This window comes from Pyxicephalus adspersus, chromosome 5 (assembly GCF_032062135.1).
Source record: "Pyxicephalus adspersus chromosome 5, UCB_Pads_2.0, whole genome shotgun sequence".
Lineage (NCBI taxonomy): Eukaryota > Metazoa > Chordata > Amphibia > Anura > Pyxicephalidae > Pyxicephalus > Pyxicephalus adspersus.
In genome coordinates this window covers 136,006,871-136,033,391 of record NC_092862.1, presented here as the reverse complement: position 1 = coordinate 136,033,391, position 26,521 = coordinate 136,006,871, and the positions used below count along the sequence as shown (strand labels likewise).

General features: G+C 39.1%; 1 protein-coding gene across 6 annotated transcripts in view; it reads right to left on the bottom strand.

Moving 5' to 3' along the window:
* CDK14 (cyclin dependent kinase 14) overlaps window positions 1-26,521 on the bottom strand; it is a 272,155-nt gene that overhangs the window by 169,230 nt on the left and 76,404 nt on the right. For 5 of the 6 annotated variants that reach the window (XM_072412821.1, XM_072412827.1, XM_072412823.1 and 2 more), the window contains 3 exons: window positions 24,828-25,073; window positions 8,980-9,074; window positions 6,055-6,134 (listed from right to left, as the gene is read on the bottom strand). In XM_072412821.1, the coding sequence (XP_072268922.1) occupies window positions 6,055-6,134; window positions 8,980-9,074; window positions 24,828-25,073 (421 nt within the window). The remainder of the gene's footprint in view (window positions 1-6,054; window positions 6,135-8,979; window positions 9,075-24,827; window positions 25,074-26,521) is intronic. The other variant, XM_072412822.1, reaches the window with a different exon arrangement.

Sequence of the window (26,521 nt, the reverse complement as noted above, 5' to 3'; positions counted from 1 at the left end):
GTGTGTTTTTGTTCAAAGTATAGCTTGTATTAGGGATGTGGCCTTGCAAATAAAATGATAGAGGAATTTGTACACTTTTTTACTTCTATACTAATATATTAACTGTAGATTTTCAACAATCATCTTCTTGGCTGACAAAATATATGTTTTTTTATAAGAATCTATGTTTTTTGAAGGAATGCCATTGTAGTCACCTATTGGTTCCCCTACCTTTGTTTTCCCTTTATGTTCTAACTGGCGAAACGTGTAGGGATTCATTAGGATGTGTCATTGTATTAAACCCTTTTAGATGTGTTTTAAAATATTTCTTTGTTGCCTGGAGCCAACATGAAGGAAAAGTCAAAATTTCCTATTTCTAGGGTTGTAGTTTAATAACTTTGTAGGAAAGTAGAATCTGGGCAGATATAATGCGTGCAAATTAAATTATATGTACAGTCAAACTTCATTATAATTTTGAATAGCTTGGGAAAGGGTTAGATCTGTGCTAATAGTATTGGGTTATTTTTTTGCTGTCCTGCAACTATTGCTGAAATTTCCCATCATTTCCTGTTCCAAAAGCACAAAAGAAACTAAAGGAAATCAGTGAAAGTTGGGGAAATTCTTTTGGAAGTCTTTCGTCACTAGAACAGGTGTCTCCAACTAAAAGCTTTACCCTCACTTTTTGCTTTGGAAATTACTCAAACATTTGGGATTCCCTTCAGTTTCTGTCCTTATGACAATGATCACTAGTGCAGATAGCAGGGGAAATGACTGTGATGGGTACACATATAGCAGATCTAACCATTCCCTGCTAAACTGCCTGCTGTATTTCCCAGCTGGAGGACATCCACCATTACTTTCCTCCCAGCCTGACTGTACCTATACAGTAAAACTCAGGCTGGGGTAGGAAGTATCATTACAGGAAGTGAGCTAACAGAAAAGAGTGACAGGGGGATGAGTTCATCAGTCTGCTGCTTTTCCTTTTATTGTCCAATCAGGTGGGAAGGAGACCTAAAAAAGTTATAACTGCAGCACAGAAAAATGTTCTGCCTGCTCATACAGGGCTCTACTGTGTGGCAAAGCTTCATAAATGCCAGGAGTAAAAATACAAATCATGGGCAGGTTAAACAGCTCCCATGTATGTATTTGTAATGGGTGTATTTAGAATTTTGCTTAAAGCATCGGCACCCCTCACAACAGGTGTCCTTTAAGGCCTGGAAAGTGTCACTAGCTCTGATTTTTTACAATGGAAGGGACAGGTTTTTTCGTCTGCTCTTTTATTTGCATTCTATTAAATAAACGCAGATTCTTGGGAAATCTCTTTACTTTGTCACTCTTTGCACATTGCTTACATACTTCTGTCTGTGTTTCAAAAACTGTTATTCTATAAGTAACCTTAAGCAGACCCTTCTGGTTCTCTGCAGACGCATTTGTGGATCTGCTCTGAAAAGCTCCTCCGGACCTATTGACGTCAAATGATGGCAGAAATATTTCTTTTATTTTTTTACAATCCAGACGCGCATTCTTCGTACTTTACTTGAAATAGGATGGAGCGGCGCATTCTGTGCTTATAGAGCACCAAGAAGCAGCAGCTGCGGCTCTTTGTCAGCCGAGGGCTTTTCCTTGCATGCTTTGTGGCAGCAGATGGACATTGTGCAGGAAGATTGGGGCCGAGCGCAATGCTCTTGATGGGTTCTTATTGTGCAAGTACAGAGCAGGGAACAGTTCATTGAGGATTACTTTTGAAAACTTGTAACGGCTTCAAGCACAAACTTGGGGTCACTTAGGGAACCCTTAAGGAGTTATATTAAATTAATAATACAACTGTGTCCATTGTTATCCATATTTCTACTTAGGTCGATATGGACATTAAGTGCCTGTTCCCACCTGGGTAGAGCTTTGATGCAGAAATGCATGCTTTAGTGCTACGCGTGGCATTGTGTGAGATGTGCGTTTGTGTTCTGGCTGTTTCTGAATTTGTGTGGGGAAACTGGAGTTTATTTCTGGCGGGAAAATCAAAATGTTACCCCCAACTCTCATAAATGCCCCCATACCACAGATTATTAAACAAATGCAGCTCAGGCTGCAAAATTTACCTTTAATCTGGCACTGTCCCCTGGAGTACTTATTTTCTGCCAGTTCAGCCTTCCTGGTTGAATAAAGCCCAGTGTCACAAAATGAATGCATGCTGTGAGTAAATGGCATGCTGGCACCACTACAACGCCCTTTTACTATGTACTGCTGCACAAAAAGCTGCAGATGCAACCATGCTGGTAACACTTTCGGCATCAATGAAGCCGACCCAGAAGTGAGACCTCACCTTACCAGCAAGTTTTAAAAAAACAAATAAAAGATACCATTGGGGGCCACATAGGGGTGAAACTTGAAAAACTTTGTGTATTGTTTTTTACCCTTTATCTCATACTAACGTTCCCTTTTCTTCTTTATTTCAATATTTTGTTCCTTTCTAAACACAAATAAAATACTGACGGACCTCAAAGTCTCTTGAATTGTTCCCATTTAATATCACTTTGTGTGAAGCCATAATTGCAGTCTGCACATTCAGTATATAAATTTTCAGAAAACCTCTGAAAAGCTGAACTAGCCGAGAATTTCTCATCCGGCTTTGTTTGGATCTCAGCTGCTGCGGTGAAATCTGTGTTCCCAGAGGTCATCTGCCTATTCATTACATTATGTTTATGGAAAAGTAAGCACTTGGCTCAAACTTTCTCCAGTACTTGGGCAGTGCAGGGTTATGCAGCACAGAGGACTTTGAATTGATGCATTAAGGCGCGTATATAAAATGCTGTGTACTACTGCACTGTGTTAAAGCTTTCAAGGAAACGTCCTTTAGTATTTAAAGCCTAACTTAGGGCAGCAAGAAAAAAAGACCCTTGCCATGGGCCCAATGCACCAAAAGTAGGGGTTGGTCAGGAACATGATACAATACTTAATTTATTCCTCACATGCAGGCTTCTTCCTCTCCCTAAAGCTGGCCATACACTAATCAATTTGTGCTTGATCGGGTATTGACGTCTCGTTGCAATCACTTACCTTGATTACCACTGTGTACAACTGAGAAGAAATCTAATAAAATATCTTTGAGCATTTTTTGAATATCCTTGTGACAGATTTCATGTTCAGTGGGGGCGCTCCCTATAACCGCCAGCCAATGGGAGTGCTCCCCACTGTATTCCTAAGGAACAGGTAATTTGTAATTCCCGCCATTCTTAAGGATTGCAGTAGAGGGGGTTTCCTATTGGCTGGTGGTTTTTAGGGTGCGCCCCTCCCCCTGTTCCCTTTGTAGAATCCTTAGCTGCTGTACAATACAAAGTAGAACACAGTACACAAATATTATTATTATTATTATTATTATTATTAAGGATTTTATAGAGCCAACATATTACACAGATATGTAGTGAGTAAACCCCTGCAGCTCTTTTCTACAATCCTCAGACTCCCTCTTAATTGTTTAATCAACAATCAGAGCATTCCTAATCAAGGGACACCTGTTCCAGGGCCAACTCTCTGGGATCATAGTTTTGCTCACTTAAAGCGTACCTAAACTCAAATTTTTCACTTTACATAAAAGGGTAGACAATCCTTTTATGTAGAGTAAAAATTATGTTGTTTGTTTTTTTAAAGTACAACACCCTTTTTTAAAAAAAAAAAAAATAAAGATACAGCACCGCCCCTAATTCTCGATCCCCCAGGCTATTGAGAATGAATAGGAGCACAAAACTCCCTGGGATACCTACGTCACGCAACCCGGGAGGCTCTTGGGTGCTCCTTCTGCGCCCCATACAAACACATCAGCTCTTTCATTGCAGAAAGTGTACTGGGAATCGTGGAATTGATTCTAAACATAAAATATTTTGAGTTCAATAATAGCATTGATGTATGATGCCCACGGGGGACAAATGAAAAAAATCTGGAACAATCTGTGAATGAAGATGCAGCATCTGGCCAGCAGTCACTGACTGCAAGCAAAATACATCATACATTCTATGCGATTCATGTGAACTGCGGGAACACTAAATACACACTGCAGCTTGTTAACTCATACGAACCCAAAACTGACACACTGCAGCATGCAAATGCATATAGGACCCAGCACTGACACACTACAGCATGGTAATCTGTAAGGACCAAGAACTGACACACCGCAGGTAAGTAACTCATAAAACTGACACACTGCAGCATGCAAATGCGTATAGGACCCAGCACTGACACACTACAGCATGGTAATCTGTAAGGACCAAGAACTGACACACCGCAGGTAAGTAACTCAATAACTTTTCATTCTAGGATCACCAGGTATTATTTTAATGTCGCCCGCAGATTTAAAAATATCAAACGTTTGAAATTCCATGTTAAAGCTTTTAGTGAGTTCACATATTCCGTGAGCCAGTCAATGCTCCCTCATCCCTAATCTTTATTTTTTTTAACTGGGGATGTTGTCCCCTCATTTAAACCAATGACAGGTGCGACATGCACACCTACTCTTTTAATATCAGTTCAAACCAAATCTTATTTTGCACCTCACACCAGGGAACAAAGATTTCTCCTCCATAAAAAGATTTTACAGACGACCTCTTCCTATTTCCTCGTTTTATTGTTGAATCGGCTGACCTGAGATATATAAAACATAATGTCTGCAGCTTATTTGTAGCTACTCCTTCTCACATATCCTGCCATAAATACATTATATTCCCGCCACCGCCGCCGGCGCTCTTTCTTCCTGTTCAGCTCGGCACCCCAGGGATCTCAGATCTGATCATAGCAACTTGAATAAGTAAATCTCGCTCTAAAAAATAAAATAGTGTTCCATCTCCTTTTGTATGGCTACAGAGGCGTTTTTTTTGCACCTCTTTCTTCTCTGGTTTTGTTCCATTCACCCTGTAATCGGGGCCTAACAGAAAGGCTCAAAGCTTCGCTCCGCAGGTTAGCCAATTTATACTGAAAATATCAACGAGTGGGCATTGACGCTGATAAAACAATAATAAAGGACAGAATGTGAGAGGGAAATAAAAGACGACGGCAACGTTTGGTCTCGAGATTCCATTTTGCATACGTGTAGTGTGTCGGGTCAACATAGTTTTTACTGAGGGAAGAAAAGCGATCATGGCGTTTCATGATGGGGAACAAAGTCATCTGTTGTGCAATTCAAAGGTTCATCACATTCCGGATGCTAAAATGCAGCCTGTTGTATAAAAGGCTGGCACAAGGATTACGTGCCGCTGTCATCCTTTGTGGCGTTTGTGCCGCATGCTACAATAAGATAAAGTTGTAAAGAATTCTGCCGAGTGCGGATATCTCGTTAATGGTGTTGATGGACAGATTCAATGGTGGGGGAGCAATATTGTGCTTATAGGAAAACTCTGAACAAATGCCTAGATGCCTGAAATACGTACCTTAGCATTCCTTCATCTGTCGGCGTGTTTGCCATTCTGGTGTTGTGATTTAAACATAGATAACCAAGGTCAGACTTGGGTCCTGCAGCCCACCAGCGGAAGGGAGGAGGCTCAATAGGACAAATAGTTGACGGGCTTAGGGATGGCAAATCATGGGACTGATGGACGGTATGCTATTGTGCCAGGTAAATAATTGGTACATTTGCATATTTTGTACCAAGAGGGCCAACTGGCTGTCTTGTGACTCCAGCTATGGCACAAAAAAATATAATTTCGGGAGCCATATGACTGGAGCCCCCCAGAGATTTTTTTCCAGTCGTTTGGTGACCCAGTCCAATTCGCAGATATGCAAGTAGAGTGATACCATTTTGTCTAGAGAAGCAAATATGGAAAATATCAAAAACTGTTTGGCCAAGGCATCTCTCTCTATAATCCTCCAGTAGCAGACAAGTGAGTTTTTGAAGAGAAATAAGCATGTGAAAAGTTTACTACAATAAGTGCTGTAAAATGACCTTGTACATCCCTCAGAACCTCTAATGTGTCTGGATGCTCAATGTGGTATGAAATTTAAGTCACCAGACATTATTATGTTACAATTTCCAGCTCCGGAGTATACCTAGCGTGTCTACCAATACATCAGGTCATACAATACATTTCTTACCTTCCCTGATTGCAGTAAATGGCGTTCCTTCTTCTTCTTGTAATCTTATCACCTTCAGTGCCACAAGCTTTCCATTTACTCTAAAAAAAGATAGAAAAAGAAATGTTTTGTTACTGTGCAGGAAAGGTACCAACAGTGCCGAAGGGATGGAAGTACCTGTGTTGGTCTTTAAATTAAACTTGAGACCCTGTGGGGCCCCACTGAAACCTTGACCAAGGCCAAATATGGACCCGTCATTTACCTCCGAAACGTCAGTGATACACATTAAAGATCTAAAATTATCCAGCTGAAAAGCAGGTGTGGAGCTTACAGCTGTTTAGGTTGTATCACCTAAGACTTGGATTTCGGAGGCACCATGGTACAGTTTGAGGACTAACACAAGTAGCTGGTGGAGCAATTTAGCATTTTTGTTAGCTGAAAAACCATTTAGGTCAGGTTTAAGTTTTGATCCAAGCATTTAGTGGCACCAGTTCACCCTACACCCATCTGTTGGCAATCCAGTGACCTGGGAAGTTTTTCTGTTAACCTGTTGGCAATACAGGGGATAGATACCCAATCACACATACTGCATGCTATTTAATGTTTCCCAAAGTCTTAGATATGGAAAACCAAATGATGCTTGCCAATCAAAAGTGTTCTAGGTAGCTCACTATTCATCTATGATTTATCTCCTTCTCTCTGTTCTCTGTGTATCTCACTATCCCCCAGTGATCTCTCACTTATTCATTTCCCAATTGTGGGACCCCACATCCCTCTGTGAGCTCTCTCCTATTTTCTGCCCCCTTTCTGCTTTTTATGTACCCCATCATTACTGTGTGATGTATCCTCTACTCTATTTTCTTTGTGTACCCCACCACGCCCCTGTGATCTTTCGATTATCCATTTGCCAACTTTGCTCCTAATAGACCCTACATCTCTCTGTGATTCTCTGCCCTCTTTTTTCTTCCTATGTACCCCACCATCACTCCAAGATCTTCTCTATTTTCTTTCCCCTTTCTGCTCTCATTGTACCCCAATCCTCTATGCTCTTTTATATCTGCCTGCATCTGCTCTCTATGTACTTCACCATTCCTCTGTGATCACGTCTGTTCTCTGCTCTATATATACCCTATTATATACCTTCTGTTTGTGGTATCTCTCCAATTCTATTCCATCATTCTGCCCTCTATTTACACCCTACACTCTCTCTGTAATCTCTCTCTTATTTTATGTACCCCTTTATCCCTCTTTGAAATTTCTTCTATTATCTGTCCTCTTCTGCTCTCTATGTACCCCACCATTCCTCTGTGATGCCTCTCCTGTTCTCTGCTCTCTGTACCTCTTCGTTCCTCTGTGACCGCTCTCCTATTCTTTGCTGTCTTTGGCTTTCTGTACCTCACTACTACTCTGATCAATATCCAGCTCAGTTCTCTATTTCTGCTCTCACTATACACCACCATCCCTCTGTGTCCGCTGTCCTATTCTCAGCTTTCTGTACTTCATCATTTTGGGATCTTTCTACTCTGTCTATACTCCACCATCCATCTGTGACCATTTCCCCATTTTCTGCCCTCTGTTACCACCCCTATTCCTATGTACCCCCCCCCCCCATACAGCCTTCCTGCTTTCTATGTACCCCACCATTCCTCTGTGACCTCCTTCCTACTCTATGCTTTCTGTACTCCACCATCCTTTTGGGATTTAATCTTCTATTCCCTGCTCTCTCTATACCCCACCATCTCCTATGCTCTGTTCTCTATGTATCCCACCATCCCTTGTGAGCTCTTTCCTACTCTTTGCCCTTCTACTCTCTTTGTTACGACCACCATTGCCATGTAACCCTTCTCTTATCTTCCACCTGCTCTCTCTTTCATATGAAGTTCAAAACACAACAAGCAATGCATTATGTAGATCACAGTTTCTGCATACTAATTGGCCATATTGCTTTCCCGCAAATAATGTTTAAATATAAATTTACTTTTATTTCTGTGCAAAAAAAATGAGTTTGGCTAATTGGAGCATATTATTATTTAAAGATCTATCCTTGGCAACAAGTAAAGTCAATAAGTGAACTGATCTGAAAACATAGCAGCTGTAAAAAAAAGTCTAAACAAATTAACTTTATCTAAATTCAATCCAATTAATTGAAGGCAGAATTCAGTTATCTTCTAATGAAAGATACAAGTGGATCTGCTTTCCTATATACCTCTGATTTTTTGGTGAGTTTAGATATGACTGTCAGCTGTAAGCATGGGTGGGTATAAGTAGTACTGATACTTTAATATATGAAAAGTTGAGGCAGCAAAGAAGTATTTGGGATCACCTCTCCTGTATTACAAGGAAATGCATTGCTTGTTGACCAATGGCTTAAACAAGTACACAGTCTACCTTGTATTCAGCTCATGGCTTGCTTTAGAACCTTTATTTTTACTTAAATTCAATACTTAAATTCAATAACCTTTTTTATTGTTCATATAGTGCTACGTCACAACACAATATTTTCTGTTTTTAGATTTTAAAATGTCAATATTATTAGCGTTTCATACATTGGTTTATTCATACATCAAGAAGCATGTGTGCATACAAGAACATAGAAGAAACCCTGCTTAAATGCCCACCCCAAGTGTCTAAAAACCATCCAACTGTGTCCAAGCTTATTAAACTATGCATATCAAGGTATAATGATATGTTTTGCTTGATGTAATGTCAGATTGCCCTTGTGTTTGGGACATAGCCTAAATAACAAAGGGAGAATTCCAATGACTGAGCATTTGATGGAACAACATTCTGCATCATTAAAAGCAGAAGTCAGGTCCCAGCATATATATTTGGTTCTAGTTGGTAATCAGTTTCATACATAAAGCTACACAATATTATATTAGAAGTACTTTAAACATGTATCATGCATGAATATTAAAACACACAAAAACAGGGTGTAAGACTCACTTGCTTTTGCCTTTATACACCGTGGCATAAGAGCCCTCTCCTAACTTTTCCAGTTTTTCGTACGAGTCGGCCTTTCCAAATTTAGGACTTGTTGGCTGAAGGAGAAAAAGATAGAACATTAATTAAAATAAAGAAATATATTTTTGGGTGATGTTCATGATAGTTATGTGATTGGAATGGTTGACAAGCTTCCTTAGCAGGGACACGATCACCATATACACAGTACACACAGCTTTCTATAATTATCATCAAAGATAATTTCCAATATCTGGGTCAACAAAAAGTCATTTTTAATCACATTTTGTAAAGCATTAATATCGTTTTAAAAATAGGACTGAAATTAACTAAATCCTAAAGATATGGTTGTCAAGCCAACACAATTTTGAACGTGAATCAGTGTTTCAGGTAAAGGTTTTGAAATGGAACTTAAAGGGACCCTGTCAGCAACCTAAAAATGTGTCATGTAGCACAGAATTAGATGCTTTCCTCCAACATTTTCCGATTCATACAAAAAATGTTTTCATTTACGCCAAGTTGATTCTTTATTATAGCAAGCCTTCTTGAACCCCAAAGACCTTTCTTCTCCTGGAACTATCCAGTATGTGTTGGCCAGGCTCCATCAATCCTCCCCTTACTTCTCCCTACATAAACTGAAGTTGTGGGGGTAAAAACAAAGGGGATTTCAGTCTACTGAGTGACATCGATGGTGACAACCACCATTGGTCGCTGGTCTTTTGAAGGTCTATATAATAGACTCTTTTGCATTTTAATGAGAAGTTTGTAGTTGAACTGAACTGGTGACAAGGTCTCTTTAGGAGCAGGTACTACAGGGAACCCAACGTTACCTTTATTACTCATAAAAAGCTTCTTTTTTTTGGCATATCTTCGATTTGTTTTCACTTTCTTTGAACTGGCCTGATCTCATGATTAAGCTCTGCCAAATTCTATTCCATTGTTCAGTGTGACTGCCTTAGGGGCCATTAAAGTTATTCTCATTAGACAGGGGATGGTAGCTGGTGGCGCTTAGCCAACAAGCAAGAGAAAGCCAATTCCCAGTAAAAAATAAAATGGAATGAAAGATGCCTAGAAGCTTTTTTTTCTGTATAATAAAATAAAAGTGGGCATTGTCATGTCTTTTCTTCAGTTTATATATAGGTGAGGTTTAATTTAAGGTCTTGCTCTGAGCTAATGGTCCTCAAGAACCTTCCAAAAACACATTGGTGGTCCCTAATAAGAGGTCGTAAGATTAAAAAGAAGACAACCTTTATACAATGCTACTCCCAAAAATATTTTCTCTGTCAAATATTCACTTTAACCCACTGAGCTGAGGTATACAGATGGTTAAGACAAGTGAAACAATCATCTGTAATATGAAGGCACAACATTTTGTTTAGTGGACAATGCTCTGGTCAATCCAGTGCACTATACAGAAGAAAGAAAAAGGAAAGCTACCCTTTGAAGTTTAGCATGTTGGTGTTGGGCTCATAAGGCTTAAAAAAATAAGCTGTAAAAATAATGATAGTGTCCCTTTATTAAGAATAAAATGGATGACATCAGCATGTATTACATGGTGCAATGACAGATGTGGTAAAGGAGGTACGGAGCAAGATGGTCTCCCAAGAGGCTTTGTAAAATATTCATGCCCCAGACATGTAGCACAGGCAATTCTGTAACCTGTGCCACAAACTTAGACAGCAAGATGACCTGAATTATTCCCAGAGGAGCATCTTGTATACATTCATTTATCCAAAATGGATTGAACGGGACAGGAGACACAAATGGGTTACAGACATAATGGAATTCAGGTGGTGAAGTTACTTAATGTCCTCCTTATGTCTTATGTTGTAGATCACATATGTTAAACAGTTGTTGAGGGACCTACTTTTTATGTATGTTTTTCTCAGAAGTCAATTTGTCAAGTCAAGTGCTAGTGAATTTCTGACCTAATTGTTATCAGATTGAACATTTCTTTACCTTCTGTCCTGTGATACAAATAAACTTCAATGCGGCAAAAAGCAAAATGAACTTGTCTTGTCTTTTTAGGTCAATAAAAAGTCTTATTGGTCGATACAGAATACTGAGATCATCCCTTACTTTTCAGTGTGTTATTGGTACAGCTTAACCAATTTGTACATTGCCCTAAAGGGTAATAAAATAAGCACAGCGGACCCGGACATCACCCGTTTGAACTGAAGATTATTATAAATATAGGGTACATTTTTGGTGCTGTATAGATAGTAGTAGCAATCTTCCATAACTAAACTTGTATTATTGAAGACGTTTCACAGAAAAAACACCAAGTGGTCCATCAAGCCTACTCTACTCATTAGTTATAAGATTTTGTGCGTAAGATAGCCCCATCTTTATCGAAAGAATTTTTACGCTTGCATAATCCTGATTGACTCACTACCTCTGCCAGTATTCTATTACAAGCATCCCTTGCTACTTCTGATATAACAATACTTTTTAACTCGACTCTAGAACTCTTTCTTCTAGTTTAAGGTCATGGCACTTGACCTCAGCTCTATATTGATAACACTGCCTTCCTGCACTATATATACCACTGTAATATATGTAAACTGTACATTTTATTTATATGTCCTCTTTTCTTCTTTCTAAGAGGTTGTACAGATTCTGTCTGCATGCCATCAAGTAACCATTTATTCATTTTTGATCTACATCAAGTACAAATATAGGCACTATACAAAGACAGGTACTATAGCTTCACTATATTATATCAACCAGATCAGAACGTTGCATTGTCAAGCTGGACTACAGCACCTTAGGGAAGAGTACAAGGCCAGCTGGTAAATATATACGATAGCCAGAAAGTTTGGGATCTGAGATTGGGACTTCACCAAGATAGATATTGCTAGATTTTCTCCCAGAGAAGCCACACATAGCATTATAGGATCCCTCTACTCTCATTATGGACCTCTACTGGGTTTGCTAAACAAAAGTCTGGTAGATACCACCAAAGTAAAAAAGTATAAGAAAAAAAGAAATGAAATGTGTTTTTGTTATCAATAGAAATCTTAATAATGCAATGATTTTTTTTTTTTTTGCAGCAGTTGGAAAATCTGAAGAAATGGATTTGTTCTTATGAACACCAAAGGACATGTTAGAGATCATCTTGATACAGTGTATGTACAATGAATACCAATACCATTCAGCCATGTATAGAAAGAGAGGGTTCAACCATGACAGTTTTTTTGTGCAGTTTGTATCCTCTTATTGAGATTTCCTTTCGCTTTCTATCCGATAGATGCAACAGGAAGTGAGAGAAATTTCACTTGAACAATTGTCAACACAGAACAAGTTTCCCCATATGAAGATTTCATCTTGTTCCAGAGACAACTATACCATTTTGGATTTTTCGTCACCCTCTGTAATAATAGTCACCAGGGCAAACAGAGGCGTCCAGCAGGGTTACAGACAAAACAAATACCTAAATGTGTTCTGTTCCATCCCTTCTCAACCTAATTCTACACTTCAAAAGGACTGTAACTATCAGATGGTATTTAAAAAGCCAGTTACAACCAACCTCCTGTTAAATGTGCTTTTCTTTGCTGAATGGAATATACAGATTTTTAAATTTACCCCATGTATATCATAAACACAACTTTAATTAAGTAGCCAGACACACAGATCAAAAGTTACATTAAAATTTCTACCTTAATTAAAGCAAATCCAATTAATTTGGGACACTTCTCATTACAGTTTTTATTAGGTTTGAACGTTTTTGTTATGTTTTCTTTGTGTATAAACTCTTTATTTTACATATAAACTTTTCATACAGGATACACCCATACATACAGGGCCATGTAAAGTGGAGTAAAAGTGGAGGATTCACTGCACTAACCCATTAACTTATGGGTGTAAATTTCACCTTGAGATACTGAGCTCTGTATACATCAGATTTTTGGCTTGACAAAAAAATAAATAAATAAAATAGAAGCATAAAGTATTTCAATATTTCTATGCTCATGAACCTGGACTTACTATGACCTATAGTAAGCATTACTTCCTTTTTCAGGTAGTCCTGAAAGAAATAAAAATAACAGTGGAAAGGGTCTATTCAGCTTATGATTGTTATTGCAGTGGAATAGAATGTGATAGACTACAACTTACATGGCAGCTTTTGCTGCTTGCAAATAACATGGTGTGACAGAGAAGGTTTCAGCTGTGTAAAAACGGAAATGTGGTCAGGGGTAGCCTTGGCCAGTTGTTAATAAACAGGATACAAGCATGTCTGTCAACATCATTGCTGTAAATAAACACAAATCCCACCTGCCCACTTTTGAGAAAGTTTCCGATTTCAGACTAGGACACTTTGACTGTGCTACAAAGAAAACATTTTTATATTTGACAATACTTGTATTTTCAGAGTCCTGGAATTTGGTACTGATTACAGTTAAAAATAATGTTAGGGGTAATGAAAGGTTTAGAACTTATATTAAGGGTTTGGTTAAGTGGTTAGATTAATAGGTAGTTAGGAAAGACCCTCACTGAAAAAACAACTTATCGACCAACTGAGGACTTATATCTAAGGTTATGGAATCCAGCCAACCAATGTACTGAGAAAGGTCACTGAACCCAACCAATCAGTATGCCAAGAAATTCTATCCAAAGTCACTAAACCCAACCAACCATTGTTCTAAGGATCTTTATTCAAGACCGCAAACCAACTATTTTTCCAAATTATTCTATCCACGGTCACTGAACCCAGCCAACTATTGTACTGAAGAAGGTCACTAAATCCACCAGGCAACATAAGTTCTATCCAAGGTCACTAAACCCAATCAACCAACCTTCCAAAGAATTCTATTTGATGTCTCTAAACCCAGCCACCCATGGTACTGGGGAAGGTAAATCAACCCAACCAATCAACGTGCTGAAAAATTCTATCCAAGGTCATTAAACCCAACCAAAATTTTTTTTAAATATCTTTATCCAAGGCCACTAAACCCAACCAACCATTCAAGGAATTCTATACAGGGTTACTGAACCCAGCCAGCCATTGTACTGAGGAAGGTCACTAAACCCATCCAAACAACGTTCTTAGAAGTTCTATCTAAGGTCATTAAACCCAACCAGCCATTGTTCTATGGAATTTTATCCAAAGGCTGCTAAACCCAATCAACCAACCTTCCAAGGAATTCTATCCAAGGTCACTAAACCCAACCAACCATTGTACCGAAGAAGGTCACTGAATCAATCAATCAACATGTTGGGGAATTCTATCCAAGGTCACTGAAACTAACTAAACAATTAAATGAGAAATTCTATCCAAGGTCACAAAACCCAATCAACTAACCTTCAATAGAATTCTATCCAAGGTCACTGAACCAAATCAGCCATTGTACTGAAGAAGGTCACTGAACCCACCAGTCAACATACTGAGGAATCCTATCCAAGGTCAATGAATCAATCTAAGCAATGTATTGGGAAATTCTATTCAAGGTCACAAAACCCAACCAATGTTCTAAAACTTTTTATCCAAAGCCATTAAATTCAAGCAACCAACATTCTAAATAATTATATTAAAGGTCACTCAACCCAACCATCTAGGACAGTATTCTCACTAGAAGTTTCTTTAAGCTAGGTGGTAGGAAGCTGTAGGTAGGTGTCAGCCCCTGTGTTGTAACCCAACTTTTCAGTAACCACCCAAAAACAGCTGGGTGGTGCACCCAGGTAAAAGGAGTTGGGGAGAACACTGCAGGGTATTGGGAATCCTATACAAAATTACTAAATTCAATCAGCACAAGCAACTGGGGAATTTTTTTTCCAAGGTCTCTTAGCATGCTACGAAGGTCCAGACATAGAATCAAAAAGAAAAAAAAAGACAAAAGTCGATCCTTTTCCCAGTCACTAATGTCTTACAGATAGGAAATGGGGAACGACAGGGACAAGCACAGCAATATAAACTAGAAAGAGGCCATAACCTTCTCCTTCTCAAGTAAAATAGTTTTCTTTATTGCTTTACATTGCTGAAGAGATTTAGCCACACATCGAGTCTTACGATGCCATTGGGACAAGTAATGAGAGGAAACCTCCCCAATGGGGACACAGACAGCAATAAAAACCTCATAAGGAACATAACTCTTCCCTGCTCTACCAAAACCAGGAAAAAAAGTTTTTGTTCCACAACCCTACAGTTCTTTCGGTGTATAAAACACAGAAATAGGCAACTTCTCCAGACATATAGCACAATATTCTGCATTCTATATGGTATGGGTATATGAAGATTTTCTTTTTTCTGAACATTAAAATTGGGTATAAAATTATATTGCTTGATCCCTGCGGTGCAATTCATTGTTGCCAAGTATCATAACAACACCTGCTTCTTTTTTCAGGGAACTCCAGCGAGACAATAAAGCGGAGTCTTAATGGAAGATTAAACTGAGAATCACCTGACGCCTCATACACAAGCTGTGGGGATTATATGTCTCATGCATTTTTTATGGCAGAAAGCAGCTTGAGAATGTCAGACTTTATCACTACATGAACTTTCTGCAGCAGCCTTTTTTATTGTTATTTTTGTAAGATGGGCGCCAATGGTATATTATCCGAGTGGGGATTGTTAATTAAGTGGAATGATGCTATTAATATAATATGGAGTATTGCTTGTTTTATAGAGGCAGCTGAGCACAGATTAAAACAAAAAGAAAAAAATTACAGGTTAAACTGTGATTGGGTTCATTTGAGGATAAAGCTGCCAATACACATGATGATTATCTGCAGAGAAATATTTAGATGATTTCTTGCACAATACATCCAAGAGTGTGAGACACCTGACTATCAAAGCTGAGGAGGTGATGATGCCATTAAAGTATATTGGAACATACCAGTATTTGAAAGATATAAGCAGGTAAGTTATTTATGTAGGCTTATTGAATGGGGACATATGGTACTCCTATTTCCTTTAGATATATCCAAAGCTCAAACTTTTTTTTCAGCTGTTACATAGGAAATGTTTAGCACTTCTTTGATTTCTTTGATTTCTTGCATTGTAGATACAACAGGCAGTCAGAAGAAATCTCTCTTAAGTGAGGAAATTTCCCTTTTAGAAAAATGTCACCGGTATGATTGTCCGCATTGGAAGATGTTCTTTCTTTTATGACCAAGAAAGCGATTTTTGGTGTTGGAAATTCAAAGTTTTCTATCAAGTCCTGGTGATAATGTTCATATGGACAATTAAATAAGGTAAATTTGGCATAAGAGTATAAAAACATAACATGGTAATAACCCTAAAAAGAGGAAATCTTTACAGAAACAAATGATCCCATTGTCAAGATATTCCTTGCCCTCTTCTGGTGACAACTTTTTTGATCTTCCTTTAATTTCAGTTCATTTCAGTGAATGACCATAATGGGGGCACAAACAACACAAAAAAAAAGTAAAAAAAAAAAAGTGAGAAGTTTCGATTCTTCCACACTTTATCTAAAGCAGGGAAAGTTTGATACATGTTACTCCTTTGTAAGCTCTGACATTGGATGACATGGAGCACATGGTTTAGGTACAGTGTTTAGCAGAGGAGAGTAATAGGGGAGATCAGAGGAAGGTGGTGATGGAAGGTGGTGGAGAGTTCTTTTAGGGAAACCTTACACTTTTCCTCAAGTTGTAGTAGTGAGAGCATCTTTTTAAAGCAGAAATAAACCGATGTGTGTCAAAATTTTGAGCTAGGTACAGAATAACTGCAAATTTTGGCACACACTAACCTTACAAGTCAGCCCATCTCCAGGGCTGTGTGTTGCTGGTCCAGTCCATTACCACCACTACCTTTATTGCTGCTACTTCATTGGGTCATTGGGCAACCAATGACAAAGTAACTTCAGCACATGTGCACACGTTACATCATCCCCAGCTCCTGCCATCTGTAAGAGCAGGGAGTGAATACTGCATGCCACATGTGCTGTAGAACACACATAGGGGAGGAATGTTTCTGACAGAAGAGACGTTGGATGTCTCTTCTGCCAAAAATCCTTACCTCCTAGCATAGTTTTATTGTTTGAGTTTTATATACCTTACTAAAAGTACTAACTATAAAACACAACCTCGCACAATCCTAAAGCTGACATTTACAACTAAGAAGAGTCAAAAAGGCCAAATCAACAACCGCAGTCTGCAAATAGGTTTAACTTTCTACCGGAGTTCTGCAGCACACCAGCAATGTGTTGAGGGATCAATGAAAAAGCGGATGAAAATCACCTTCTCATTTCCATGATATTTCCCAGAACTGCTGGAGACATCGTATAAATAAGAAGTGTCCTTGTGGTGAAACACATTTTGCAGCATTTCAGAAACAAGTGCTATCTTTATCTGGAAAGCCTTGGGTCCTTTCACACTTTTCTTGAACTGAAAGAAATTTACTGGACATAATATTCTCTCTTCCCTGACGCTTTAATCTTTTCATGGCCAGGAGTCATTGATGCCTTGATGTCCATGTCAGATTTAGCAAGTGTCAGTTGACTTCATCAAGTGCATTGTGGTAACGGGGTAGACAATTGTGATACTGCACAGACAGCATGGTATGGGTGGCATGGTGGCTTAGAAGTTAGCATTTTGGCCTTTGCAGTGCCAGATCCCAGGTTCAAATCTGGATGGAGTTTGCAGGTTCTACCCATGTTTAGTGGGTTTCCTCCATGTACTCCGGTTTCTTCCCACATTCCAAAAACATGCAGTTAGGTTAATTGGCTTCCCCCGAAATTTGGCGATAGACTGTATTAAAGATGGTACTATGGTAGGAACATTAGATTGTGAGCTCCTTTAAGGGACAGCTAGTGACATTACTTTGTAAGGTGCTGCGTAATATGTTAGTGCTATATAAATACAGTATAATAATAATACTGCAATACACAATAACCCATCATAAACACTTTGCCACCCATGTTGAATGGCACTCCAATCACCTGCACAGCACACTGAAACGTACATATGTTGGAGCATGCAAGATGACAGTCCAATAGGATCTTAAGAACTCAATTGATCTCTTTACATTAACATGCATTTTTTTATTACTCTTGCAAAACTTTTAAAGTAGAACTAAACCTGTAACCAAGCAGGCTGGTCTTTTTTCTGGATAGGTTATGTCCTTTCTGCAATACATTATACTTATCTGCCTGTTTGCAATATCTCCACGTGTGCAGTTCAGTGCACAATGCTGGGTATCCCTGTATGAAGAGAACAAATTAACTTCCACAAGGTGGTTACTTAATTCTGGCCTGGCCAATTGAGGAAGAGGTTTCAGAACCCAGAAGACTAAGTACAAATGGTGATGCCCATGATAGATTAATGACAGCTACGTTTTTTTCCAAACCAGGTAAGTTTATTTTCTTGCAAAAGCGGCAGAGCCTGCATAAAGGACTTGTGTGGTCATCATAATTTCCCTAAGTCTTCTTTAATGTAACCAACAGGAATTACATCTTTTTCCAAGTATATTTATGGGCAAAATCAAAGCAAAAATATATATGCAGTACATCTTTGCAATAATACCTGCACATTTTCCCCCATGTCTTGTCCTTAGAAAAAACTGCTGATCTGCCAAAAATTCTAACAATAAACTGACAACACTCCAACCAAGTGTTGTCAGCCTGAGTTCTGCAAAATTACAGAACACATCCCTGGAGATGAGCAGAAAGAAAAGGATTTAAGGTCTAAGAATACACCATAAATAAAATGTACCTGGCTCGTTTTCTTAACATGATCCTTATTTTAAAAAAAGGGGACTTATCCCTTTTAATTAAAACAGTCCAAAAATGTCCTTACAAAACAAGTGACCTCATTTATCAGGTAAGAAGGACTCTGACTGATCGTATAGGTTGTCATGTAATAACCGCTTTCCGAAGGCTTTGAATTCACCCAATGCATATTAAAATATTTTTCATTTCCTGTGAAACAATTATATCAGAGCTCATCTGTCTCTTATGAGATGGCCACAATTACAGTAATATAATGAATCCTAAATCACACAGCTATCCTAAAGATCTCAGCAGTGAATGATGTACAATAAAAGTAGCTAGTTTTCAGCACTCGTGTGAATGTCAGATCTCTACTATTATCATTTTCTGGCATAAGTGTGGACAATTACAAATGAGCTCATCTACTGTGCTCTGCAAAGCTGCTGTAGGCAATACAATGGGTCCCAGCCTTCCTGCTAAACATTTAAATCATTTCCCAGCCTAGTACCAGACTCGCTGATCAATACAATATCAACCAACTCTTGGTTCTGCAATTACTTAAAGTTGAATTCTGAGCATAAAAACTCCTAAATGTGTTGCTCAATTGTCACAAAAGTTATAAATCAACTTCGTGTGCACAAAAGGTCTGATTTTTTAAAGCTCTCCAAGGCTGGAGAAGTTGCGCTTTCATCGGTGAGGCTGGGTGATCCAGCAAACCTGGAATGGATTTCCTAAAAGTCATTTGCTATTTGTTAGCAAATCTTTTCAATCGTGGATAATATTCATTCCAGGTTTGATGGATCACCCAGCTTCACTAATGAAAGTGTATCCTCTTCAGCCTCTTCAGAGCTTTAATAAATCAGGCCTAAAGTGTCTTTGCAAAATCTTGTAGAAGTAGCTGTGATAAAATCAGTGTGTAGCACAAAGCCGATGCAAAAGCAGAGCTAAGGTAGGGCTCCAGCAGCCCCACTTACTGCAGGCTACCTGGAAGTGGCAGGAATGGCTGCAATGGAAAACTGCAGGAAGGGTCAGATACAAGACCAGTAATGTAATTTCCTGCTTGTGTGATTGGTATACCGATCTCCCCAGAAGTCTGTACCAAGATACAAGTCAAACTTTGGACCTCCCCTGTGTTTTGGTAAGACAAGGTAAAATTATCTGACAAACACCCTGCAAAAGGAATTTTAGTTTTGGTGAGAAACTCTCTTAGGGTAATTACTGCTAAAGGAATGCAGACACCGCAGCTTTCCTCATTAGACATCATCATTAAACGTCATTAGACGGGAAGTCTGCCAACTAATTAAAATGAACCAGAAAATCCTATTCAGAACTATTTTGCAAAGGACATAACAAAACAAACAGATATTTCTTCAGAACAGAGCAAGGTTGGGATTCGCTGCAAAGTTTCTAATAATCCTTGAAATGTATATTGATCTCCCAGAAGGTTATTTTGTTCCCAACACAAAAAGTAGTTACATTTGAGGTCTCTCCAATACCTCACTGTGGCCCCACTGCGATTGGGTCTCAATGATTAGTAGCAAGGTATAGTAAGTACTAGGCCAAAACACAAAACTTTCACATTGAAGTTATAAAAATACTAGAGTGCCCTAGGTGCCCAGAAAACTAAACCTGGAGCTCCAGCTACATGTAACTAGTGGCTAAGCAGCAGTATAATAGTTTTAACAAAACTACAGGTAAACTTTAAAAAGTACTAGACAACCTTTTTATCTTAAGTAATATAGTAAATATATGTGTCTGGGTATTTAGGTAATAAACCATGGTCCAGTGGTTTAGTGGTCAGCAGTCTTGGCCCTCCAGCACTGGGTCCCAGCTTCAAAACTTGGCCAGCACACTATCTTAATATTATTATTATATTAATAATAATATTAAAGAGTATATAGCACCAACATATTATGCAGCGCTGTACATTAAATAGGGGCAAATGACAGACAGATACAGACAGAGACACAGGAGGAGGAGAGGACACTGCCCAGATAATTACAATCTGTTTACATGGGGTTTCCTCCCATATCCCAAAAACAGGAAGTAAGTCATTGGCTTCCCCCCAAAATTGGTCATACACTATGTTAATGATGCATGATTATTTTGGGATTTTAGATTGTGAGCCCCTATGAGACATAGGTTTATAGACCTAATGTAAAAGCTCTTCGTAATATGTTGGTATTAAATAAATACAAGATAATAATGATCAAAATCACAAACGTTACTTTGACCCTCTGTACTATAATGTAGCCTAGAAATAGGACCGAAAAAAATGAAAGCCTGTGGGTTAAAACTGGTATAATATAGGCTCCATCTACAATGATTGGAAAAATGCCAGATTTATACTTCTCCAATTCTCTTTTAGAAAAAAAGTTTCATCCTATAGTCTTCATCCATCTTTTGATGGTTAGCTATTGAAATGTAAAATTGTACAATTAAATCATAGATTTTCATTTGACATTCTTTTTTACATTTTCCCAAATGAGGTCTAGTTGGACTTTTCATTGTGTGAAAATTGCCCTTAAATTGCACAATTTGGACAGAATAGCATTGAATATAGGAAATTCGGCGTTGTGAGATTTCATCACCTGCTGTGCTATGAACTCTGTTCCATAATCATCGTTTGAGGTTACCTGATTGCGCACAGACCCTATCTCCTGTTCTACCACTTAAGTATTAAATGAAAAAAAAAGCTTTATAGTTTTTTACTTGCTTTATAGGTACTTTTCCACTGGAAGACTACATAGAAAATCTTAAATTAGAAATCTCATTAGGTTTCTATAATTGTCTATGTCATCATTAAGGAGAATAACCCTCTGTATTTGTTCTGTGGGCATAATACAAGAGAAGGTCAATGAGTGAAAACAACAGCAAGAGATAATCAAAGACTACGGACATTCTACGGGAGATGGCCAAAGTCTTTGGATATACTAAAGGAGATGGCCAAAGATGCGGACATACGGAAGTGAATGGCCAAAGATTGGGACATAAGAAAGGAGATGGCCAAAGATGCGGACATACAAAAGGGGATAACCAAAGATGTGTACATACGGAAAAGATGGCCAAAGATGCGGATATACAAAAAGAGATGGCTAAAGATGCAGACATAGGAAAAAAGACTGCCAAAGATGCAGACATACGAAAAGAGATGGCCAAAGATGTGTACATACGAAAGGAGATGGCAGTATACAACAAGAAGTGGTCAGAGACTACAGACATTCCTAGTGGATGGTCAGGGACTGTGGACATACGAGGGGGTGCTGAGAAGTTCCTGGCTTTGCCCCCTTCCAGATTTAATAGAAAAATGACTGTGGGGACATATGACAGGCTAATATTTTAGTATGTAACTGTGGAAATATTAGGTCTTTGTGATTCCTAAAACTGTTTTTTCTTTAGTGAGAAGCTGTGATGGCAGAGGCACAAGCAAGTTTCACGTCGTTGGAGTTACGGGCCATAACAAAGTTTTTGTTTCTCCAGGGAAAGTCAGCAAAGGACATTCACACTGAGATGTCACAAACACTGGGGGAGTGGGGTCCTTACAACTGCACTGTCAAAACCTGGATATCTTGTTTCAAGACTGGGCATTTCACCGTTGAAGATGAGCCCTGCAGTGGGCACCCCCCAACCTGAACTGACCCGGCAACCTACGATGAGTCCATGAGCTGATTATTGAGGACCAGCGAATATCCACAAAAAAGATAGCCCAGATACTTGACATCTCACGGGAGCGTGTTGGGTTTGTTATCACCACTATCCTAAACATGAGTAAGCTTTCAGCCGAGTGGAAGCATCCAAAGCCGTTTTGGCCCATTTTGAAGCTGCACAGGACTTTTTGGCTAGGTTAGTGACTAAGGATGAAACCTGGCTCCACATCTATGATCCTGAAACAAAGGAACAGTTAAAGGAATAACGCCACAGCGGGTCCCCATGGGCGAAGAAGTTTCGAACCCAGAAATCGTCCAAAAAAGTAATGGCGTCCGTTTTCTGGGACAAAGACGGTATTCTGTTGGTGGACTACTTACCTCAGGGCTCTTGTATCACTGGACAGTATTATGCTAATCCCCTGGACCAGCTGAAGGAGGCAATGAAGAGGAAAAGCTGTGGAAAGTTGACCAAAGGGATCCTTTTTTGCAGGACAATGCACCTGCGCACACGTCCAACGTTGTGGCTGTCAAATTGAACACCCTGAGTTTCCAATTGATCCACCATCCCCGCTACTCACCTGACCTGGCGCCTTTTGGACTATCATCCATTCCCGAATTTGAAGAAACACCTGAAGAGGCAAGGTTTTGAGGACATTTCAGATACTGCTGAGAGCTGGTTTGCGGCCCAACGAAAGGACTTTTATTTGAACGGCCTAGAAAAGCTACAACTACGCTGTACCAAGAGCATGAGTCTGAGGGGGGAATATGTTGAATAAATGTGTTTTTTCATAACCCTGGCTTCTTCTTTCTGGGCAAAGCCAGTAATTTCTCAGCACCCCCTCCTACTATAATACATGGTCAAAAATGTTGATATATTACAGGAAATGGTCAAAGAATGTAGACATAATACAGGAGATGGTCAACGATTTAAGACCTACTACAGATAACAATCAAAGTTTGTGGACGTACTACAAGAGATGGTCAAAGTCTTCAGATATACTATAGCAGATGATTACCCATATGGATTTATTGCAGAAGATGGCCAAAAACAGCAAACATACTAACAAAGAGGGTTAAAGATGTGGTAATGCTACATGGAATGGCCAAAAACTGTCAAAAGAAGAGGTCAGAAACTGCAAACATATCTAACCGATGGTGAGAAAATTATAATAGATGGTTAAGATGTGGCCAAAAACTGAGGACATCCAACAAGAAGTGATCAGTGATACAGACATACTTAACACATGGTCAGGGCATGAGAACAAATTATTGTGGATGGTCAGAGACTGCAGATACAGGAGAGGTTGGAGTTTTTAAAACATGCTGCAAAATTTGTAGGAGACCAGAGACAGGAGTGGTTGGATACAGAGCATATAGATCAAAAGACTGGTAAAGATTAAGGTCATTACAGCTTCTTTATAGATCAATGCATTCCCTTTTGTTCTCTATTCAGCGTTCTTAACCACTGTGGTTGCCACAGATGATATTGTTCTCAGTAGGACCCATTTTAAAAGATAAAAGCTTTCCTAAACATGGGAAGGACAGAACAAGAAAAGTAAGAAAGTGTAAAACAAATAAACCAAACTTTTTAACTTGCAGAAACCAACAGATATTTTCTCCTTTGTGCAAATTCTAATTTGGGTAGTGCAGGGAGTACAGTATGGCTCTTCGAGTAGTGCAGGTACTATCAAGCTATAATTTTTTAGTGACTTTTTTTCTGACCTCATTAGTGCAAGACACAGCAGTGAAGGTGTTCCTAACCTCTTCTAATATTACAGATAACTTTCTGCTCTCTTCAGTATGGTCACCGTTACCACTACATCAACAGGCGGTACATCAACAGGGGGTATGAATGACAATCGGGGACCTAGAGTTGCCACCTATCTGCCAAAAGAATGCTATACACAGAGCACTTTCTTACACAAATTCCCAATAAACTGATCACCTAAACTCAGTTGTACTTTCACACTCTAGATTATGTCAACAACACTAAAATAGTTAAACCAATAGGGAAGCACAGGAAGGGGTGTTGTCACTGAACTGGTGCTCCCAATGGAAGAATCCACTTTCAGTCCCATTAAGAGTAACCACTAGCACAAACAAGAAGGATAAAATTCCCTGGCAGGGACACAAACACTTAAAGCCACAAAGGGTTACTACTTTTCCATACCCTTTTGGTATTGCTACCAAAAGCAATACATTAATACAGCTATTCATTTTCAGCTATTACATTTTGCTGGTTATACTTATAGAGAGCAGACCATTTTTTTCCCTCTTGACACACTGCCAGGGCAACAACATTGATTAAAAGAAGTCAGCATAGTACCTTCAGTTCTCCTAAATATACATCACCCACAATTTTATTCATTTAGGTAAAATAGGTATCAAACATCAACAGAAGTTGCAGGTTCTAATCCACTGCTGCAACCTGCCAAGTTAAAGTCGTTTTCACAACAGCTGGGGATGTCTACGACGGCAATCCTGATCCCACCAGACTCCCAACCCCGTGCACCCTTCTTACCGAGCTGGGGCTTGAATGTCGTCTGACCTTGGGAGACTCCTTCCCCACGGATGCACTCTTAAAGTTAATGCATGCATTGTTTTCTGAGTGCACCCTCTTCACCTGGTTTGCTGCTTTTTCGAAGGGGTCAAAGCTGCTCTGAGTCCTCTGAACACGCACTTTCTTGTCTTCAGGGATGGTGTCCAATGGTTTGATCACAGAGTCCATTCCCTGGCAGTTGCGTGTAGACATCTTCGTGACACATATCTGCAAAGGTAGAGAAGTAAAGAGTAAGATGAGTACAACAAAGGGCATGAACAATAAACACACATATGTCTTATCCCAGAGGGTAGAGGCTATGTCTATTGTTTTTTGCAGTGAACATGGCCCTTTCACAATGATGAATTGTTTGCGGAGAACTCGACAATGACATGTGTAATCAATCCCTTTCAACAGAAACGTAAGATGCTTTTATCCACCTGTTGTAACTCAAACATGAAAACACCATCGTCACCTAATACAACCTGTATGTACTATGCGATTCCTCTGCAAACCTACAAGTGAATTCCATCCCTGGTAAATATATTTAAAGGGCAAATCCACCCAAAATTAGATTTCTTCCATCTCTTGGGAATTCTATGTGTGGGCCTTTGCTCGGGGTTTCTGGCCCTGCACACCAACTCATTTCTCTCTTTTGGATTGTTATTCATTTTATATTTTGGAGAACGTGATAGGAGGAGCTGGAACATGCAAAGGTGGGTGGAAATAACCAAAAATCCCTGGTGGACAGGAACAGGAACAGCTGAGAATTATGGCAGATCTCACTGTTGTAGCATACAAGACTTAAGAAGCCACGGATTGACTCAATCTATAACACTCCACCAAGTTATATTTCCGAACCTAAACTGGTGGCATTAAAAAAAAGATTTATTATTAATACAGAGCTGCATTTATTGGTGTCTTTTATATTCATCTGGAGATTAGCGTTAACATTTCCTTTAAACAATGTTCTAAAAAGGAATAGCAGATAAGAGGAAGTTCTGTCTCCAAGCTTTATCCTTAGGGGGTTACAGTGACTGTGACAATATTATCCCCGGGGTCATTGTAGAAGCATATGAATCATCTGCTGAGGGACAAAACAAAGAAAAGAGTTTGGTGGGGGAGTACAAGATCCAAGATTTGCTTTTGTTTGTACTGTTTGCCATTCAAATTATCCTGAAGCCACAGTTTGATTAAGACATCCATAGTGAAGAAGTCATTTACATTTCGATAGGAGAAAACAAAAAAACCCTTAGAGTGCTAACCTGATAGTACACATGTACACGTGAACACATTGGATGTCCTTCATACCAATGGACCTGAATTAGTGGCAGGCCTGAGCATGACCTTGGTCCTGAAGTAGATAACATTTCTGCAATGGTCATATATAACCAAGAACAGCCCAGGAGCAATAAAGGCCAGGAAAATATTGGCTACATCAGGAACTAAAGTCATGCTTAGCCCTGCTCATTTAGGTCCATTTCCATAACAGACATCATTATTGATAAATGACGAAGTACAGGTGGGGGTTGAACCAAGCTCAATTTTAACCATGCCACCCTGAATTTTGAGTCTCCAGTAAAATTCTACAAGGTACCTGAAGGTATATTTATATGTTTGCTGTTCCTAAAATTGATGAAATCCAGAGTCAAAACCTTTTTTTTTATTTCTTCAAT